Genomic DNA, 18,459 nt, shown 5'->3' with positions numbered 1-18,459 from the left:
ATTAGGGCTAATCCTGATATACAGGGATTTAGGAGGGGCCAGGTGGAGGAAAAGATTGCATTGTTTGCCGATGATATTTTGCTTTTCCTAGGAGATGTCCAAACCTCGTTAAAAGTGGTGATGGGAATGGTTAGAGAATTTGGCCAAATGTCTGGATTGACTATCAATTGGCATAAATCCGCATTACTTCCGATGGATACTAGGGTTACCCATATATCGCAGGATATCTCTAATTTGAAGGCGGTGGAGAAATTTAAGTACTTGGGGGTTTGGATTGCAAGGGACGTAAATCTATATTTAGAAGATAACTTAGCTCCTCTCCTGCTGAAGCTAAAACATAAGGCGGATATTTGGAGCCGCCTCCCCCTGTCGATGGCGGGACGTTGTAACTTGGTCAAGATGGTATGGCTGCCCCAGATTTTATATTTTCTCCACAACTCACGATATGTATAGGTTTGAGGTGGTTTAAGAGAATAGAATCTCTGTTTAGAGTTTTAATATGGAGAAAGGGGCCGCCTAGGATTAGCTTATGGATGCTGCAGCTGCCGCTGGAGGAAGGGGGGGATGGCGGTTCCACATCCCAGACTTTACTACTTGGCGGCACAGCTGCAGCATTTAGCAGGGGGAGGAGTATCAAACGAGGGTATGCCTCGTCACAGTTTGATGATGTTAGGATGCCCACACAACACACTTATTGAGGCCCTCGAGGCAAACTCGTTCGACATACGTTGTCCAACGATAAAGCAGATTGTTAAACTTTGGAGAACAGCAAAGGTCTTACTAGGATACCAGGGGGTATCTGTATATGCCCCCTTATGGGACAATAGAAACCTAGCTGAGTTAACCAAAATTGAAAGATGTAGGGAATGGGCGAATCAAGGGATAAACCAACTAACTCAAATATTTCAAGGTCCAGACATTAAATCATTCGTCAATTTAAAGCTGGAATTTTCGTTGTCGAATCGTTCGTTCTACAAATATCTCCAGGTCAGACATGCAATCCAGATACAATTTGGGTCTCAAAAGGTGCAGTGGACCCAGATTCCTGTTCTCTCACAAATTATGTCCCTGGACTCGCTCAAGGGACTGATTTCTTATCTGTATGCCAGATTTGGGGATAAAATGCTAGATCGCGAAGGCCTGTTTAAAAATATAAAAAAATGGGAGAGTGACGTGGGCCCACTGTCCAACCCTGACTGGGATCGGATAATTGAACAGGGAACTAGTGTTTCAATTTCCCCTTTGCAGAAAGCTTCCCACCTTTTCTTTTTTTATTGGGTATATCATACCTCGATAAAAAAAATCGAGGTTGGAGAGATAATGACCAGTGTCCTAGATGTGGCTTAGCTGGAGACTTTATCAATATGCTTTGGAAGTGTCCGAAACTATTTAGGTATTGGACGCAGGTTATAGATCAGATTAACAGAATCTTTAAATTAACATTAGTAGCAACGGTCAGGACCTGCCTTTTGGTTATACCCGAGGGATGCACAATTCCTAAAGACACTATTGAACCAGTTATAAGATGTCTCTTTCAAGCAAGGAAGCTAATTGCCCAACAATGGCAGTCACACTCGGGCCCGCTAGTTGAAACTTGGCTAGCAACTATAAAAACAACAATTTGTAATGAGAGGGTCTTTTTTCTTAACCAGTTGCCGACCGCCGCACGCCGATGTACGTCGGCAGAATGGCACGGGCAGGCATAAGGGCTTACATGTACGTCCCTTGCCTCCCGCGGGTCGGGGGCCCGATCGGGCCCCCGCCCGGTGCCTGCGGCGGTCGGTTTTCGTCCGGGAGCGATCCGGGACGAGGGGGCGGCCATTCATTCATGGCCACCCCCTCGCGATCGCTCCCGACGAATAGAAATCCCCCGTGACATCACTTCCTCTCCTGTAATGTAAACACAGGAGAGGAAGTGATGTATTCTCTCCTCCGTGTCGGTATTTTTCGTTCCGACACGGAGGAGAGCGGATCGGTGAGTTGCACCAACACTCTACACACACAGTAGAACATGCCAGGCACACTCACACCCCCCCTTTACCCCCCGATCACCCCCCCAATTACCCCTGCCCCCCAGTCACAGTGACACCAATGTCATTTTTTTTTTTTTTGCATTGGTGTCATTTGTGACTGTAATAACTGTTAGGGCAGTTAGAGTTAGCCCCCTTTAGTTCTAATGTACCCCCCTAACCCCCCCAATAAAGGTTTAACCCCGTGATCACCCCCCGTCGCCAGTGTCACTAAGGCTGGGTTCACATTGCAGCGGTTTATGAGAACGAATGTGATTCGCACCGCACTGCAGTGCAAATCACATCCGATCTCTGTGCGATTCGAGTTCAGCCATTCGCCGCACCCGCCACACCCGCCGCAAATTCGCACGGGACCCTTTTTTTGGCCCGCAGCAGAATCGGATCGCATGGGTGTTCACACCATGCGATCCGAGTTTGCAGATCGCACTGCGATAGGCGAACTGATCTGGGGGTGTCAGTAACATTTCACTGACACTCCCAGCAGTTCGCATAGGGCAGTGTGAACTGCCGCCGGGAGGCATGCGATGCGGGAACCCGCCGCGGATTCGCGGCGTTTCCGCATCGCTCCAGTGTGAACCCAGCCTAATAAGCGATCATTTTTCTGATCACCGTATTAGTGTCACAGGTGACGCTAGTTAGGCAGGTAGGTATTTAGGTTCGCCGCAGCTTTTTATAGCGCCAGGGACCCCCATATACTACCGCATAAAGCCCCCTGATTGCCCCCTAGTTAACCCTTTCACCAGTGATCACCATATAACTGTTACAGGTGACGCTGGTTGGTTAGTTATTTTTTTATAGTTTCAGGGCACCCGCCATTTATTACCTAATAAAGGTTTAACCCCCTGATCACCCGGCGGGTGTCATTTGTGACTAATAACTGTTAGGGCAGTTAGGGTTAGCCCCCTTTAGTTCTAAGGTACCCCCCTAACCCCCCCAATAAAGGTTTAACCCCGTGATCACCCCCCGTCGCCAGTGTCACTAAGGCTGGGTTCACATTGCAGCGGTTTATGAGAACGGATGTGATTCGCACCGCACTGCAGTGCAAATCACATCCGATCTCTGTGCGATTCGAGTTCAGCCATTCGCCGCACCCGCCGCAAATTCGCACGGGACCCTTTTTTTGGCCCGCAGCAGAATCGGATCGCATGGGTGTTCACACCATGCGATCCGAGTTTGCAGATCGCACTGCGATATGCGAACTGATCTGGGGGTGTCAGTAACATTTCACTGACACTCCCAGCAGTTCGCATAGGGCAGTGTGAACTGCCGCCGGGAGGCATGCGATGCGGGAACCCGCCGCGCATTCGTGGCGTTCCCGCATCGCTCCAGTGTGAACCCAGCCTAATAAGCGATCGTTTTTCTGATCGCTGTATTAGTGTCACAGGTGACGCTAGTTAGGCAGGTAGGTATTTAGGTTCGCTGCAGCTTTTTATAGCGCCAGGGACCCCCATATACTACCGCATAAAGCCCCCTGATTGCCCCCTAGTTAACCCTTTCACCAGTGATCACCATATAACTGTTACAGGTGACGCTGGTTGGTTAGTTATTTTTTTATAGTTTCAGGGCACCCGCCATTTATTACCTAGTCTCACTAGTGTACTCCTAAATTTAGGGGTGTCTACTTTCCAAAATGGGGTCATTTGGGGGGGGTTTGTGCCATCTTGGCATTTTATGGCCTTCAAAACTGTAACGCCCTTAGAAAGCCTGAAGGCGGTGCTTGGTTTTCGGGGCCCCGTACGCGGCTAGGCTCCCAAAAAGTCCCACATATGTGGTATCCCCGTACTCAGGAGAAGCAGCAGAATTTATTTTGGGGTATCATTTCACATATGCCCATGACATGCGTGAGCAATATATCATTTAGTGACAACTTTGTGAAAAAAAAAAAAAAAAAAAAGTTTGTAATTTTCCCGCAACTTGTGGCAAAATATAAAATATTCCATGGACTCAACATGCCTCTCAGCAAATAGCTTGGGGTGTCTACTTTCTAAAATGGGGTCATTTGTGGGGGTTTTGTGCCATCTTGGCATTTTATGGCCTTCAAAACTGTAATAGGTAGTGAGAAGTGAACTCAAAAATTTACGCCCTTAGAAAGCCTGAAGGCGGTGCTTGGTTTTCGGGGCCCCGTACGCGGCTAGGCTCCCAAAAAGTCCCACATATGTGGTATCCCCGTACTCAGGAGAAGCAGCAGAATTTATTTTGGGGTGTCATTTCACATATGCCCATGGCATGCATGAGCAATATATCATTTAGTGACAACTTTGTGAAAAAAAAAAAAAAAAAAAAAGTTTGTAATTTTCCCGCAACTTGTGGCAAAATATAAAATATTCCATGAACTCAACATGCCTCTCAGCAAATAGCTTGGGGTGTCTACTTTCTAAAATGGGGTCATTTGTGGGGGTTTTGTGCCATCTTGGCATTTTATGGCCTTCAAAACTGTAATAGGTAGTGAGAAGTGAACTCAAAAATTTACGCCCTTAGAAAGCCTGAAGGCGGTGCTTGGTTTTCGGGGCCCCGTACGCGGCTAGGCTCCCAAAAAGTCCCACATATGTGGTATCCCCGTACTCAGGAGAAGCAGCAGAATTTATTTTGGGGTGTCATTTAACATACGCCCATAGCATGTGTGAGCAATATATCATTTAGTGACAACTTTGTGTAAAAAAAAATAAAAAAAATTTTTTTTGTCATTATTCAATCGCTTGAGGCAAAAAAATAAAATATTCAATGGGCTCAACATGCCTCTTATCAATTTCCTTAGGGGGTCTACTTTCCAAAATGGGGTCATTTGGGGGGGTTTTGTACTGCCCTGCCATTTTAGCACCTCAAGAAATGAGATAGGCAGTCGTAAACTAAAAGCTGCGTAAATTCCAGAAAACGTACCTTAGTTTGTAGATGTGACAACTTTTGCGCAAACCAATAAATATACAATTATTGACTTTTTTTTTTTACCAAAGACATGTGGCTGAATACATTTTGGCCTAAATGTATGACTAAAATTGAGTTTATTGGATTTTTCTAATAACAAAAAGTAGAAAATATCATTTTTTTTCAAAATTTGCGGTCTTTTTACGTTTATATCGCAAAAAATAAAAATCGCAGAGGCAATCAAATACCATCAAAAGAAAGCTCTATTTGTGGGAAGAAAAGGACGCAAATTTTGTTTGGGTACAACATTGCATGACCGCGCAATTACCAGTTAAAGCAGCGCAATGCCAAAGTGTAAAAAGACCTCTGGTCATTTACCAGCAAAATGGTCCGGTCTGAAAGTGGTTAAACAGGGTAACAACAAGAAGTTCATGAGGAATATGGGGATCTTGGTTGTGGAGGTTGGGGATTCCCCCATAAGCAGACGGGCTGGAATAGTTTCTTCTACAGATAACAGATTCTACCCATTCGTTTTTTTTTTTGTTTTTTTTTATGCGTTGGTTTGGTTTTCCTTTCTCCTATGGTTTTTCCTCCGGTCCTCCCCATGATCCTTCTGATAACCAGCAAATAAGATTGCTAGAGAGGTGGGGAGGGGTGAGAGGAAAATTAGATTTAAACTAGGTGTATGATGTGATGCTATAGGGATGGTGGGGGGGGGGGGGGGGCAGGGATTAGGTAAGGAGAAAGGGGAGGAAAACAAAATATAGGTATTAGGTGTCAGGGCACTAGTAATAGCCATTGCGACTATCTTGAGAACGCGAAAGGGTGTTGAGGTTTCCATTTTTTTTATCCTTTGTAAATCTTATGAATCTTTTATGTGATCACAAGAAATTTTTGTATAGATTAACCACTTGCAGACCGGACCATTTTTCTGGTCAAAGACCAGACCACTTTTTGCGATTCGGCGCTGCGTCGCTTTAACTAACAATTGCGCGGTCGTGCGACGTGGCTCCCAAACAAAATTGACGTCCTTTTTTTCCCACAAATAGAGCTTTCTTTTGGTGGTATTTGATCGCCCCTGCGGTTTTTATTTTTTGCGCTATAAACAAAAATAAAGCGACAATTTTGAAAAAAACGCATTATTTTTTACTTTTTGTTATAATAAATATCCCCCAAAAATATCTAAAAAAACATTTTTTCCCCTCAGTTTAGGCCGATACGTATTCTTCTACATATTTTTGGTAAAAAAATCACAATAAGCGATTATTGATTGGTTTGCGCAAAAGTTATAGCGTTTACAAAATAGGGATAGTTTTATAGCATTTTTATTAATAATTTTTTATTATTTTTTTTTTTACTAGTAATGGCGGCGATCAGCGATTTTTATTGTGACTGCGACATTGTGGGGGACCCATCGGACATTTTTGACACATTTTTAGGACCATTGTCATTTATACAGTAATCAGTGCTATATAAATGCAGTGATTCCTGTGTAAATGACACTGGCAGTGAAGGGGTTAACCAGTGGGTGGCAGTGTAGGGGTTAAGTGTTCCTAGGGGTGTGTTACTAACTGTGGGGGGGTTGGGCTTTCATTTAGTGAACACTGATCTCTGCTCCAATCACATGGAGCAGAGATCAGCGTCACTAGTTGCTAGGCAGAATGGAAAAATGCTGTTTACACAGCATTTCCTCCATTCGGCCGCTCCGTGAGACGATCGTGGGGATGCCCGTGGCGATCGAGTCCGCGGGTCCCGCGACCGGACCAGCGGCGCGCTCCCGATGGCAGGGCGGCATTGAATATTGGACGTACCTGTACGCCAATATGCCTGCCCGTGCCATTCTGTCGACATACATCGTTGTGCGCTGGTCGGGAAGTGGTTAAAAAATTGAGAAAAAAAAAATTATGCAGTTAAATATGCCACGATGATGTGGAATCGTGAAGAGACATAAATGAGCTGCAAGGTGAATCAAGTCTCCTGCATAAGGTCGCTGATGTGGCAGAGAGAGAAAAAGAGAAAAGAAAACAAAGGGGAAAGAGGAAAAAAAAGGATTAATAGACGGAGCCCTGGGTGTGCAGGTCCTACTCCATGCTCAGTCAGGCCACGCCCCCGGTACTGTGTCTTTTTAACTGACAATTGCGCGGTCGTGCGATTTTGCTCCCAAACAAAATTGGTGTACCTTTTTTCCTGGAAATAGAGCTTTCTTTTGGTGGTAGTTGATTGGTTTTTATTTTTTGCGATATAAACCAAAAAAAGCGACAATTTTGAAAAAAAACGCATTATTTTTTACATTTTGCTATAATAAATATTCCCAAATAATATCTAAAAAAAATTTCTAACACATAGCATGTGCATTTCAAGAATTACAATCCAAAATAAATTCTATTGCGGAAAGGGTAAAATAAAAAGAGGCATTATCTGTGCTTTTAGTAGTGTCCACAAAGCAGAGCATTGCTCCAGGCAGCAGGCAAGGATGTGCTTAGCGACAGTAATAGTAATTATCCAGGCAGCAGGCAAGAATATTGTCAATAGTCAGCACAAGGATATTGTCAGCATAGTCCATAGAAATTGTCCAGGCAGAGACAGCCAGCATAGTCATAATATTGGTTCTGGTACACTGTTACCTGCAGACACTCATTATTGTACCACTCTCCAGCCCTTCATAAACATACTGCCTCTTGCTACAGCTAATTATTTGCATAGTCCAGGTAGCAGGCAGAGAGGTGTGGTCCGTTCATGTGGCAGGCAGAGGCATGATGGCAGTAAGTCAGCAGCACGCTGAGGGCCACAATCTGGTAAGACCTGTGTACAGGGGCACAGGAGTAGAGGCTTCTCCCACCCAAATCTCTATGAAGACTCATGACCCTAATCCAGAAATTACGAAACCCAGAGAAAAAAAAAAAAAATTTTCTCCATCCAGAAAAACAATTATGGAGCCCTTCACATATGTGAGACCCCTGTGTACTACAGTAGCAGGACAATAGATCAATCCAAGCGGTAGGCAAAAACATAGTCCATAAAACAGGTCAGGGTCAGTTCACGTGCAAGCAGTCCAAACGGTAGGCAGAAGCGTAGTTGATAAAACAGGCCAGGGTCAGTTCACATGGAAGCAGTCCAAGCGGTAGGCAGAGGCATAGTCACAAAACAGGCCAGGGTCAGTTCACGTGGAAGCAGTGCAAACGGTAGGCAGAGGCATAGTAAAAAAACAGGCCAGGGTCAGTTCATGTGGAAGGCAGTGGCATGGTTATATGGAAAATGGTCAGCACAGATGATGAAAATGGGGAAATGGTTAAAATTTGGGCTAATATTTTAGGGATGTATGATAAATTTTGAAGCATTCACCAATGCAAAGGCCAGGTTGGGAGGGACACTGGGGACAATGGTAGCTGGTATCGCTTTGAAATCCTCTTTTGCTGCACATGCAACATTTTTTTTGCCATTTTTGGCAAGCTTCAGATGGTGGAATGTTTGGGAAGTGGCACTCGGGGGGCTGGAGCTGGGAATCTCTTCCTTCATATATGCTGAACGCATACAGATATCCAGTGACTCTCTCACAGACCTTGTAAAATTTGACTCCGTATGTGGCCCTTTTCCTATGAATGTATTGCTTTATTCCCAGCCGGCCTGAAAAGGGTACCAGGGACTCATCTACACATATATTATGATCGGGGACATAGAGTTCTGCAAATCGCTGGGAAAATAAATTTCTCTTATATTCACTGACCGCCACAGCTCCTCTCTGTAACAAAATGGGTTGTCAGCCCTATCACTGGAGATTACTAGGCAAAGTTGTAACACAACACTTCAGAACTTTTAGTTCCGCCCAGGGGGCGGTCCCTAGGCTACAACCCCCACAGCCTGCCCTAGCAGACTCAGTTTTTCTTGCCTAGTGAGGAGATAAGACCTAGGTCTGTGGGTTTTTTTTGATGCAGAAGCTTGGCTTTTTGCTCTAGATGAATGATCCTGTGATCTTCTATCAACAGCCGGCTGGGTGACAGGCTGGTTCACTTATCCTAGTAGTCTCCCCAGTCCGGCCATCGAGCGTGTGCAGGTCGCAGCTACGGCTCGGCAGGCCACGACATACCTCAGCTCCAGAGGTGGTCGGTGAGCTTTTATGCTGTGATGCAGACCGGGCTACTGATGTCTACATCACAGTATGCTGGGCCAGTAGTCTTCCCTGTACTGATCAGGAGTTGACTACTAGGACTGGTAAGTACAGCTCTCCCTGCCTCGGCAGGGTGGAGCAGCTGAGCATTCCCTGGGAGGTCAATTCGGGGGGCCCCCTCACCCCCCTCTCTTCTCTCCCCTGTCCCTAACTTCCCTCCTTTTCCCCCCATATGGGGGGGGGGCTGTACATGTGCTGAGCGGTGTGTGTGTGTACCTGGGCTCTCACCTGGGGGTTTATCTGTACTGGGTGCCTGGGTCCTGCAGCTTAGTCCCGCTGAATGCCTGTGTAGTCTGCCCCTGTGTTGGTACAGCGCTGTGTCTGCCACATGTTCTCTCTAGTCCCTCATAGCGCTGTTCGGCGGCTATTTTAAGTATGGGCAAGGGTCAGACATGCTTCTGGCTTCAATTGGCCATATTCCCAGTGATTCTCTATTACAACACTGGCGGCCATTTTCTTGTAGCCGGACTGCGTTTTTTGTGCTCTAGCAGCAGCCCCTGTGCCCTCAGCTTCCTGTTTGGTCATCACAGAGCGTTGGGAGGTTTATCCTGTGATTCTGGACACGTGTATCAGATCGCTCACCGATTGTTCACCGATCGTGCGACCGGCCGGCCACGACACAGTTTTGCTATCTCTGCACCTGGGAGTGCTGGGGATCATCCGGCACTGCGGTAATACAGTGCGGAACTGCCCAGGGTGGTGAGTCCAGTGGGTGAGAGCCCCTCAGTCAGCGGCAGCAGGAGGGGGGGACTGTCACTGTCCTAAGTCCCCTTCGGGTGGCAGACAGGGTAGGGTCAGCATGGCTTCAGAAACTGGTGTTTCTTCCCCCGAAATCCAGGCAATTGCAACTGGGTCACCTGCGGATGGCGCGGCCCCTATGGACACCTTATGGTGACCCCTGCTCTGTCTTGTCAGATGACGCTGACCAGGACCGTTTGGACAGTGATTGATGAGTCCCCATCCGGGTACGCGCGCGACAAATCGCTAGTTGGAGCACTTATCACAGCTGTGCGTGATACCCTGAAGATTCAGGAGCCAGCGGATCCCTCTGCCGATGTCCCTTTTGGGTCCCGCAAGCCAGCACGTTCACCTAAGGTGTTCCCGTATCTGACTTATTTTGATAAGTTCATTTACAAAAAACGGGGTTGCCCGCAACGGACCTTTGAGGTCCCCAAATACATGGCGGTGCATTACCCCTTTGAGGAAAGCCTTCTAAAAAAGTGGTCGGCTCCTCCGGTTGTGGACCCCCCAGTATCCAGGTTAAACAAAGTAACCACGATCCCGGTTAAGGGGACTCCTGTATTCAAGGATCCCACGGACAGGAAGGCTGAGGCGGTGGCTCGTTCCTTGTTTATGGTTGTGGGGTCAGCCGTGCGACCTGTACTGGCATTCGCACTTGTGTCGCAGACACTGACTGAGTGGCCAAAATTTTTGCACAGCGAATTGGGAGAGCAACAGGCCTCCCCTGTCTGCGTGGAACTAGCAGACCAACTAGTGCAAGGCCATAAGTACGTCTATGATGCGGCCCTGGATACTCTCCCTCTGTTATCTAGGGCTTCAGTGTCAGCTGTGGTGCTTAGGCGCCTGATTTGGCTAAAATGCTGGTCTGCTGACCAGGCATCCAAGAAAGCTCTGACGGATCTTCCCTTCCTTGGCCACCGGCTCTTTGGAGCCTTGTTAGATGACATTATCAAAAATGCCACTGGTGGTAAGAGTACTCTACTCCTACAAGCCGGAAAGGCTAAGGAGCCACGCCGCAGGCAAGGGCCCTCTTTTTCCGCTCACAAGCGGCTTGTTCGTCCGCCCGGTGCTTCAAAAAAACGTCCCCAGGATGCCCACGGACGGTCAAAAATGTCCCTGGAACTGCAAGCCTAACAAGCCTGCGAATAAAAGTGCTACCGCATGAAGGTTTGCCCCCACCCATGTCTTGGGTGGGGGGGGGGGGTCACCTTCGGGAGTTTGCAGCCCGGTGGTCCTCCCGGTTATCCGACCAATGGGTCTGCGATCTGATTTCCACAGGCTACAAGATAGAGTTTCTCTCTTGGCCGATTCTTCCCCTCCAGCATACCCGTATCCCCGGTTTGCTGGGAGGCCCTGTTAGGGGCGGTAAGGGACTTGCTGAATCGAGGGGGGATTGTACCTGTTCCGGAACCTGGAACGCTTCCAGGGATTCTACTCAAATCTGTTTGTGGTTCCCAAGAAGGAAGGGGTACGTCCGATCTTGGACTTGAAAGCCCTCAATCACTTTGTAAAAGTGCAGAGGTTCAAGACGGAATCAGTTCGCTCAGTAGTCGCTGTACTCCATCAAGGGGACTCCCTGGCGTCCTTGGACATCTAGGATTTGTACCTGCACATACCCATATACCTACAGCATCAAAAGTTTCTGCGTTTTGCAGTCGGGGAAGCCCATTACAAATTTGTGGCTGTTAATTTTGGTCTGGCATCAGCCCACCCCCCCCCCCCCCCCCAAGTCTTTGCCATGATATTGGCTCCAGTATTGGTGTTGCTGAGACAATGTGGGATCGCGATCGTGGGCTACCTGGAAGATCTCCACCTGAAAGCATCTTCCACCTCAGAATTAGAGGAGAATATGGCGATCACCATGCAGACCCTGCAAGAATTTGGGTGGCTGTTGAACCCAAAGAAGTTGGTGATTGTGCCGACCCAGCGACTGGAGTACCTAGGTTTACTGTTGGACTCCAGGGAAGCAAGAGTTTTTCTCCCTTCAGAAAAATTGCAGACTCTCAGGTCCACGGTGAAACTGCTGATGAATCGCAAGTGGTAATCGCTCCAGTTTTGCATGTGAGTACTGGGACTCATAGTAGCCTCCTTCGAGGCAGTACCTTACAGTTCCACACCAGACTACTGCAGAAGGAGATCTTGTTAAAATGGGACAAGTCTCAGTCGTCCCTGGATTGACAGATCCAGGTAAGCCGACCAGTCAGGGACTCTCTGATCTGGTGGTTGAGGACCCCGGTGATTCAGTCCGGAAAAATCGTTCCTTCCTCTGAAATGGACGGTGGTCACTACAGACGCCAGTCTATCCGGCTGGGGTGGAGTGATGGGGGTTCAGTTGACTCAGGGCCTCTGGTCGACGGTAGAATCCGATTTGCAGATCAATCTGCTCGAATTGAGAGCAATCAGGCTGTGTCTCCACACGTGGTCGGTGAGTCTTCAAGGGTGCCAGGATTCAGTCGGACAACGCCACGGCTGTGGCATACATAAGTCACCAAGGGGGAACAAGAAGCTCAGCCGCTGCTCGGGTGGTCGCGCACATACTTCGGTGGGCAGAGCGACACGTACCGGCCCTGTCGGCCATTTACATCCCGGGAGTGGAAAACTGGCAGGCGGACTAACTTAGTCGACAGATGCTGGACCCAGGAGAATGAGCATTGCATCCGAAGACATTCAGGCTGCTATATCTACTGGCCTCCCGTCTCAATCGGAAGGTGCCAAGATTTGTGTCCAGGACAAGAGATCCACGGGCAGAGGCATCAAACTCTCTGGTGGCTCCGTGGGATCAGTACCAGCTGATCTACGCCTTTCCTCCACTGAAACTGTCGCCACGTCTGCTTCGCAACGTGGAAGCTGAGGGGATCCCAGTAATACTGGTTGCCCCAGATTGGCCTCAGCGTCCCTGGTACGCATATCTGGTGCGTCTGGTGGCAGACACTCCCTGGCGACTGCCGTTGCGAGAGGACCTCCTATCTCAAGGTCCAATTTTCCATCTTGCTTTACCATAGCTGGCTATTGAGAGCCAGGTGTTGAGGAACCGGGGTCTGTCGGACTCGGTAATTCCAACTATGCTGAGGGCATGGAAATCTTCTTCTCGGAAGATATACCATTGTACCTGGAAGGCCTACATCTCCATGTGTGAGGAGAAAAGATGGCATCCGCGTTCCTTGTCCATAGCAAGAATCCTGCTGTTTCTATAGCAAGGAGTAGACCAGTGATTGGCATTGAGCACCATCAAGGGGCAAATCTCAGCTTTGGCTGTCTTTTTTCAATGACCCCTGGCACCGCACTCCTTTGTGGGTACCTTCGTTCAGGGGGTATGACATGTAGTCCCTCCGGGGTGCCCACCGTTCCCGCCATGGGATTTGAACCTGGTGTTGTCGGCGCTTCAAAAACCGCCGTTTGAAAATATCAGGGAGATTCCCCTGTTGTCTCTTTCCCAGAAAGTGGTCTTTCTAGTGGCCATCACATCGGCCAAGAGGGTTTCAGAATTGGCGGCCTTGTCTTGCAAGTCACCCTATCTGGTCATCCACAGGGATAAGGTGGTATTGCATCCCCAATCATCTTTTCTACCGAAGGTGGCCTCGGCTTTTCATATCAACGAGGACATTGTATTACCATCACTGTGTCCTAAGCCGAAGCTCCCCAAGGAGGTGGCCATTCACGCTTTGGATGTGGTTAGGGTCCTAAAGGTGTATTTGGCTGCCACGGCTCCCTTTCGGAAGTCAGACTCACTGTTTGTTTCGGTGGCTGGTCCAAAGAAGGGCATGACGATCTCGTCGGCCACCATTTCCAGGTGAATCAGACAGATTGTAGTCCAAGCCTACGCCTTGAGGGGGCAGGTGCCCCCCTTTCCGGTCACGGCCCACTCTACGATGGCAATCGGAGCGTTTTGGGCCTTTCGACACCAAGCGTCGGTCGCTCAAGTGTGTAAGGCGGAGACCTGGTCGACTGTCCATACGTTTACCAAGTTCTACAAGGTAGATGTAAGTGCATCGGCTGATGCCTGGTTTGGCCATAAAGTTTTGCAGGCAGCCGTGTAGTTGCAATTAAATATGCAACCTTTTATTTTTTGCTGTTTTTTCTGTAAAAACACAGTACTGTTATGTTAATGCAATAGGTTGCGGTCTTGGGGATCACTCCTGTTGAGGATACCTGGTTATTTGGTGGTGGTTTTTCCACGCACTGCTGTTTTTTGTGGGTTTAGTTTCACTAGTTCCCACTTGCCAGGGTGGATGAAGTCTTTATGCTGTTTTTTCCCACCCCTTGTTTGGCACTGCTTGGGGACGTCCCATTTTATTACAGAGAGGAGCTGTGTTGGTCGGTGAATATAAGAGAAAGTAGGATTTTTTGTACTCATAAAATCCTTTTCTCTGTAATTCACCGACCGACACAGCACCCGCCCCTCCTTTTTCTCTTTACGTTATACTGCTTGTTGATGTACTGAGTCTGCTAGGGCAGGCTGTGGGGGTTGTAGCCTAGGGACCGCCCCCTGGACGGAACTAGAAGTTCTGAAGTGTTGTGTTACAACTTTGTCTAGTAATCTCCGGCGATAGGGCTGACAACCCATTTTGTTACAGAGAGGAGCGGTGTCGGTCAGTGAATTACAGAGAAAGGGATTTTACGGTGAGTACAAAAAATCCTATTTTTATCAGTGGGTGAATTTTATATAACTTATCGTAATTTGAAGGATTACAGGGAGGGCACTGGGTGTTGTTGCTACAATGAAGAAATCCCATCATCATCTCGTATCTGGACCTGGACATTACGGCTGAATAAACGGGCATGTGGTGGATGGGGTTGGTGGACCAATAGGCATGTACTTCATTTTTTTTTTTAAGCCTCATGTTTATGGTGAGGTCCATAAACGATTTGAACTGCTCCCAATTCAGATCTCTCCACTCAAGCAGAGGGGCATATGATGATTGGGGGTTGTTGTGAATATACTGCTAGACATTGGTCTGGTTCACAATGAATTGCAGAAAAGTGTCAGGAAAAAACAATCGATCCCTGTGAAATTTTGGGTATTGGCCTGCACACCTGGCTGTGCTGTGAAAGGGGGAGTAAATGTTAATACCGAGTCGGAAGGCAGCCATGTTGGGTTGGCAAAACCATCTGGCATGTATGTAGAGGCCCTGGCCCTTGGGGGATGTGACAATCCAGTAGTTGGGGGATTTGAATTTCCTGTGCTGGTACTCAGGCATGATGCGGCAGCACTGGTACTGGGCCTGGGCATTTGTTCCCGGGGCCAATCGCTGGTGGCAGCACTGGTACTGGGCATTTGTTCCTGGGGCCAATCGCTGGTGACAGCGATGGTACTGGACCTGGGAATTTGTTCTTGGGGCCTATTTCTGGTGGCAGCGCTGGTACTGGGCCTGGGAATATAATCTCCCAGCGTAATCTCCACTCACCCCAAGTTTAGGAGGGAATTTTAAGGAAAAAATGTTTTAAGGAAAAAAACTTACATTTAAATACCCATCAATGCAGCCTTATCAGTGTCCATCTGCAGCCTTGCACAGCGTCCATCTGCATGCTTGTCAGTGTCATTTGTAGCCTTGCGGTCTTGTCAGTTTCATTTGCAGCCCTGTCAGTTTCATTTGTAGCCTTGCCAGTGTCCTTTGCAGCCTTCTCAGTGTCATTTGCAGCCTTGCCCAGGCTGCAGTTAAACTGCAGTGACATGTCAGTGTCACTGCAGTTTCAAAATGGCGCCACCAGGATACACAGAGCCGGTCCTGTGTATCTCAGCTCTTCTCGGCTCCTCTTTTAGTCTCACCCAGTCCCGCCCTATGATGGACATAACACAGGTCCAATGGTGGGACTGGGCGTGACTGTGAGCGGAGCCGAACGCCGCCCATATACATACATAGTGTACTCGGCTAGGCTCGGATAGCTCCACTCACAGTCACACCCAGTCCCTGTGTTATGTCCATCAAAGGTCGAGACTGGGCGTGACTGTGAGTGGAAGTAGCCAAGGATAGCGAGCGCCGCTGATATCTGTACATAGCCGAGTACACTCGGCTATGTATAGATATCAGCGGCGCTCGCTCCTCTGCTCACAATCAGCAGGGGATCGTGGGATCGGCGTATAACGCGCACCCACGATTTTCCCCTGATTTTAAGGGGAAAAGGGTGAGTGTTATAGTTACATAGTTAGTAAGGTTGAACAAAGACACCAGTCCATCCAGTTCAACCTGAGTGAGCGTCTACAGTTGTGCCTATCCCTGTCTGTTGCACACTCACATCGGTCCCTACCCTCAAGGAGTCCACAATCCAATGTCCCCATTCATATACTAGGGCCAGTTTTGGACAGAAGCCAATTAACCTACCTGCATGTCTTTGGAGTGTGGGGGGAAACTGGAGTGCCCGGAGGAAACCCACACAGGCACAGGGAGAACATGCAAACTCCAGGCAGGTAGTGTCATGGTTGGGATTTGAACCAGAGACCCTTTTTACTGCTAGGTGAGAGTGCTAACCACTACACCACTGTGCTTATACGCCGATAAATACGGTAAAACTGCATGCAGGGCACTGGACAAAGCACTAGGGACAAAGGGGATGTTAAATTATTTAATACTGTAATGTCACCTGTACGATTATAGTGTACTTACTGTATGTGTTATGAATTTTGTACTTTTTGAACTTGCCACCGGGCTCCGCCCCCATGCATTGTGACGCTTGCGGGAACGCAGCCTAGCACACAGAGGCATTGGGCGGAGGACATAGCCCCGCAGACACGGTGACATTGCAGGATCCTGGGGAAAAGGTAAGTAACCTGCACCAGGATCCTGTAATGCAATCCCGAGTGTGGCTCGGGGTTTACTGCTAATGGTACTGAAATTTAACCCCGAGCCACACTCGGGAAAACCGCCATGGAGGTTAATTGAAAATAATCAATCTGTATACCTTACTTAGCACTTTATGGAATAATATAATTTATGAATGCACGTTTACAGCTTAGCATGTATATATGGATGAATTTTCTATTTTGCACTTATAGCACTTTATTCTCACCAGTGTATGAGCACTACATGATTTTGATTATTTGAATACATGTTTATTTGAGTATATTCACAGTGCAGCACTTTTTTTTGATTACTAGCCATAATCGCAAGTACAATCCGGCAGAAAGGTTATACCCAAGTTGATAAATCGATCAACTTGGTACATTCAGCCTGCTCACACATGATTTGAACTGTCTATGGCTGACCTAAAACTGTAGAAACTTTGGATTCAATCTACATCAAATCTACCAGATAGCACAGGTACATCTGAACTCCAGCACTTTTAAAACCATTTCAAAGACCCATCCAAGTTTCCTGATAGCACAGAAAAAGGAGGTGCAGCAAAGGGATAAGATTACCTTTCTCTCCACTCCTGTAAGCATGTTGCTAGTGTGAGACTCAAAGCATTTTACAAAGTAATCTTACCCGAGTGTGTGTTTGCTTTCTTTATCTCTCCTAAAATCGATGAACATATGCCTCAGAGGTTTTCATTCAGTTCAAACCTTGTACCACAAAAAAGTTAACTGTTATTGCAACCTAAAAGTATTAAGAAAATATTTAATGGACAACATATAAAATGTAATAACGCAAAATATCTGCATACTTTGTTTCTTTCTACAGACTATAGAATTTGATGAAGGTGCTGGTGCAGTTCTTCGTATTCAACCTCTTAGAACACCGAGAGATGAAAATGTATATGAATGTGTTGCCCATAACAGTAATGGTGAAGCTACAGTTAGTGCCAAACTCACAGTCCTCAGAGGTAAACAACCATACCAATTAAAATTGTTTGTTCCCTTATACTGTTTATATAAGATTAGCATTTTGAGTAATAAAAAATGTGAATAATTTAGGTTGAGGTATCTGTTTATCTGAAAAGTCCAATACCATGCACTTTCTCCTCCTTCTACTAGAATAATACCTTTATACAGCATTTTTGGATTTTCTTTTTTATGCCACAGTTTAAACAAATAGATTCCATTTAGGAGGAGACTATTAAAAGGCTGGAGGTATGCTTTTCTTGGCTTGGGTGACCAGAGTACATAATTAATAATATTAACAACTATTATTATAAAATGATACTTCATTTTCCCCAACTGATATACTATAATGTTCTTAGGGGGTGTATTAAGGGGTACTTTGTACTTCCTTCAGGGCCTTTCATCATTACTTGACTCATCCTCTGCGGTTTCTCCCCAAATCCTATTTTCAAAAGCCTAGTTTATACAGTTGTGCTCCTGGGTTTACATACATCTGGCAGAATTTGTAAAATGTTACTATGTATTTTTACAGTATAGTGTGTGGGCCATCTATCAACTAGAGATGCACCAAATGGAAATTTTGGTGCTGAAAATGCAGGATGCACTTGGCCGAAAATGACAATGACAGTTTTTAAAAAATATATGTATTTCTAGAATTGTATTATATTTAACTTTTTAATTTAATATGAATTTAAATGAATGTGAATTTATTGTTGGCTGTTATCGTTAAAAATCTTGCTTGCTGCATTTTTGGTCAGTTAAAAAAACACAAACCTCCCTGTTGAAATGCATTGAAAATGCAGCAGAGATGCATCACTAACGTACCTGTGTTACTCTTTTGATGTGATTTTTGAGTCACATGACCTAGGAAAACCACATGACCTAGGAAAAATTGCAGTAAAATC

The 18,459-nt window shown here is 46.8% G+C and overlaps 1 protein-coding gene across 21 annotated transcripts in view; it reads left to right on the top strand.

The window, feature by feature from the left end:
- The window catches only part of PTPRS (protein tyrosine phosphatase receptor type S), a 733,740-nt gene that overhangs the window by 144,467 nt on the left and 570,814 nt on the right, over nucleotides 1-18,459 (top strand). For all 21 annotated transcript variants that reach the window (XM_077475694.1, XM_077475692.1, XM_077475693.1 and 18 more), the window contains one exon: nucleotides 17,415-17,556. In XM_077475694.1, coding sequence (XP_077331820.1) covers nucleotides 17,415-17,556 — 142 coding nt within the window. The remainder of the gene's footprint in view (nucleotides 1-17,414; nucleotides 17,557-18,459) is intronic.

The sequence above is a fragment of the Lithobates pipiens genome, unplaced genomic scaffold, assembly GCF_037356315.1.
Source record: "Lithobates pipiens isolate NorthernLeopardFrog02 unplaced genomic scaffold, aLitPip1_a1.2 Scaffold_13, whole genome shotgun sequence".
In the NCBI taxonomy this organism is placed as follows: Eukaryota; Metazoa; Chordata; class Amphibia; order Anura; family Ranidae; genus Lithobates; species Lithobates pipiens.
The sequence above is the reverse complement of the archived record's forward strand: the minus strand, read 5'-3'. Positions and strand labels throughout refer to the sequence as shown.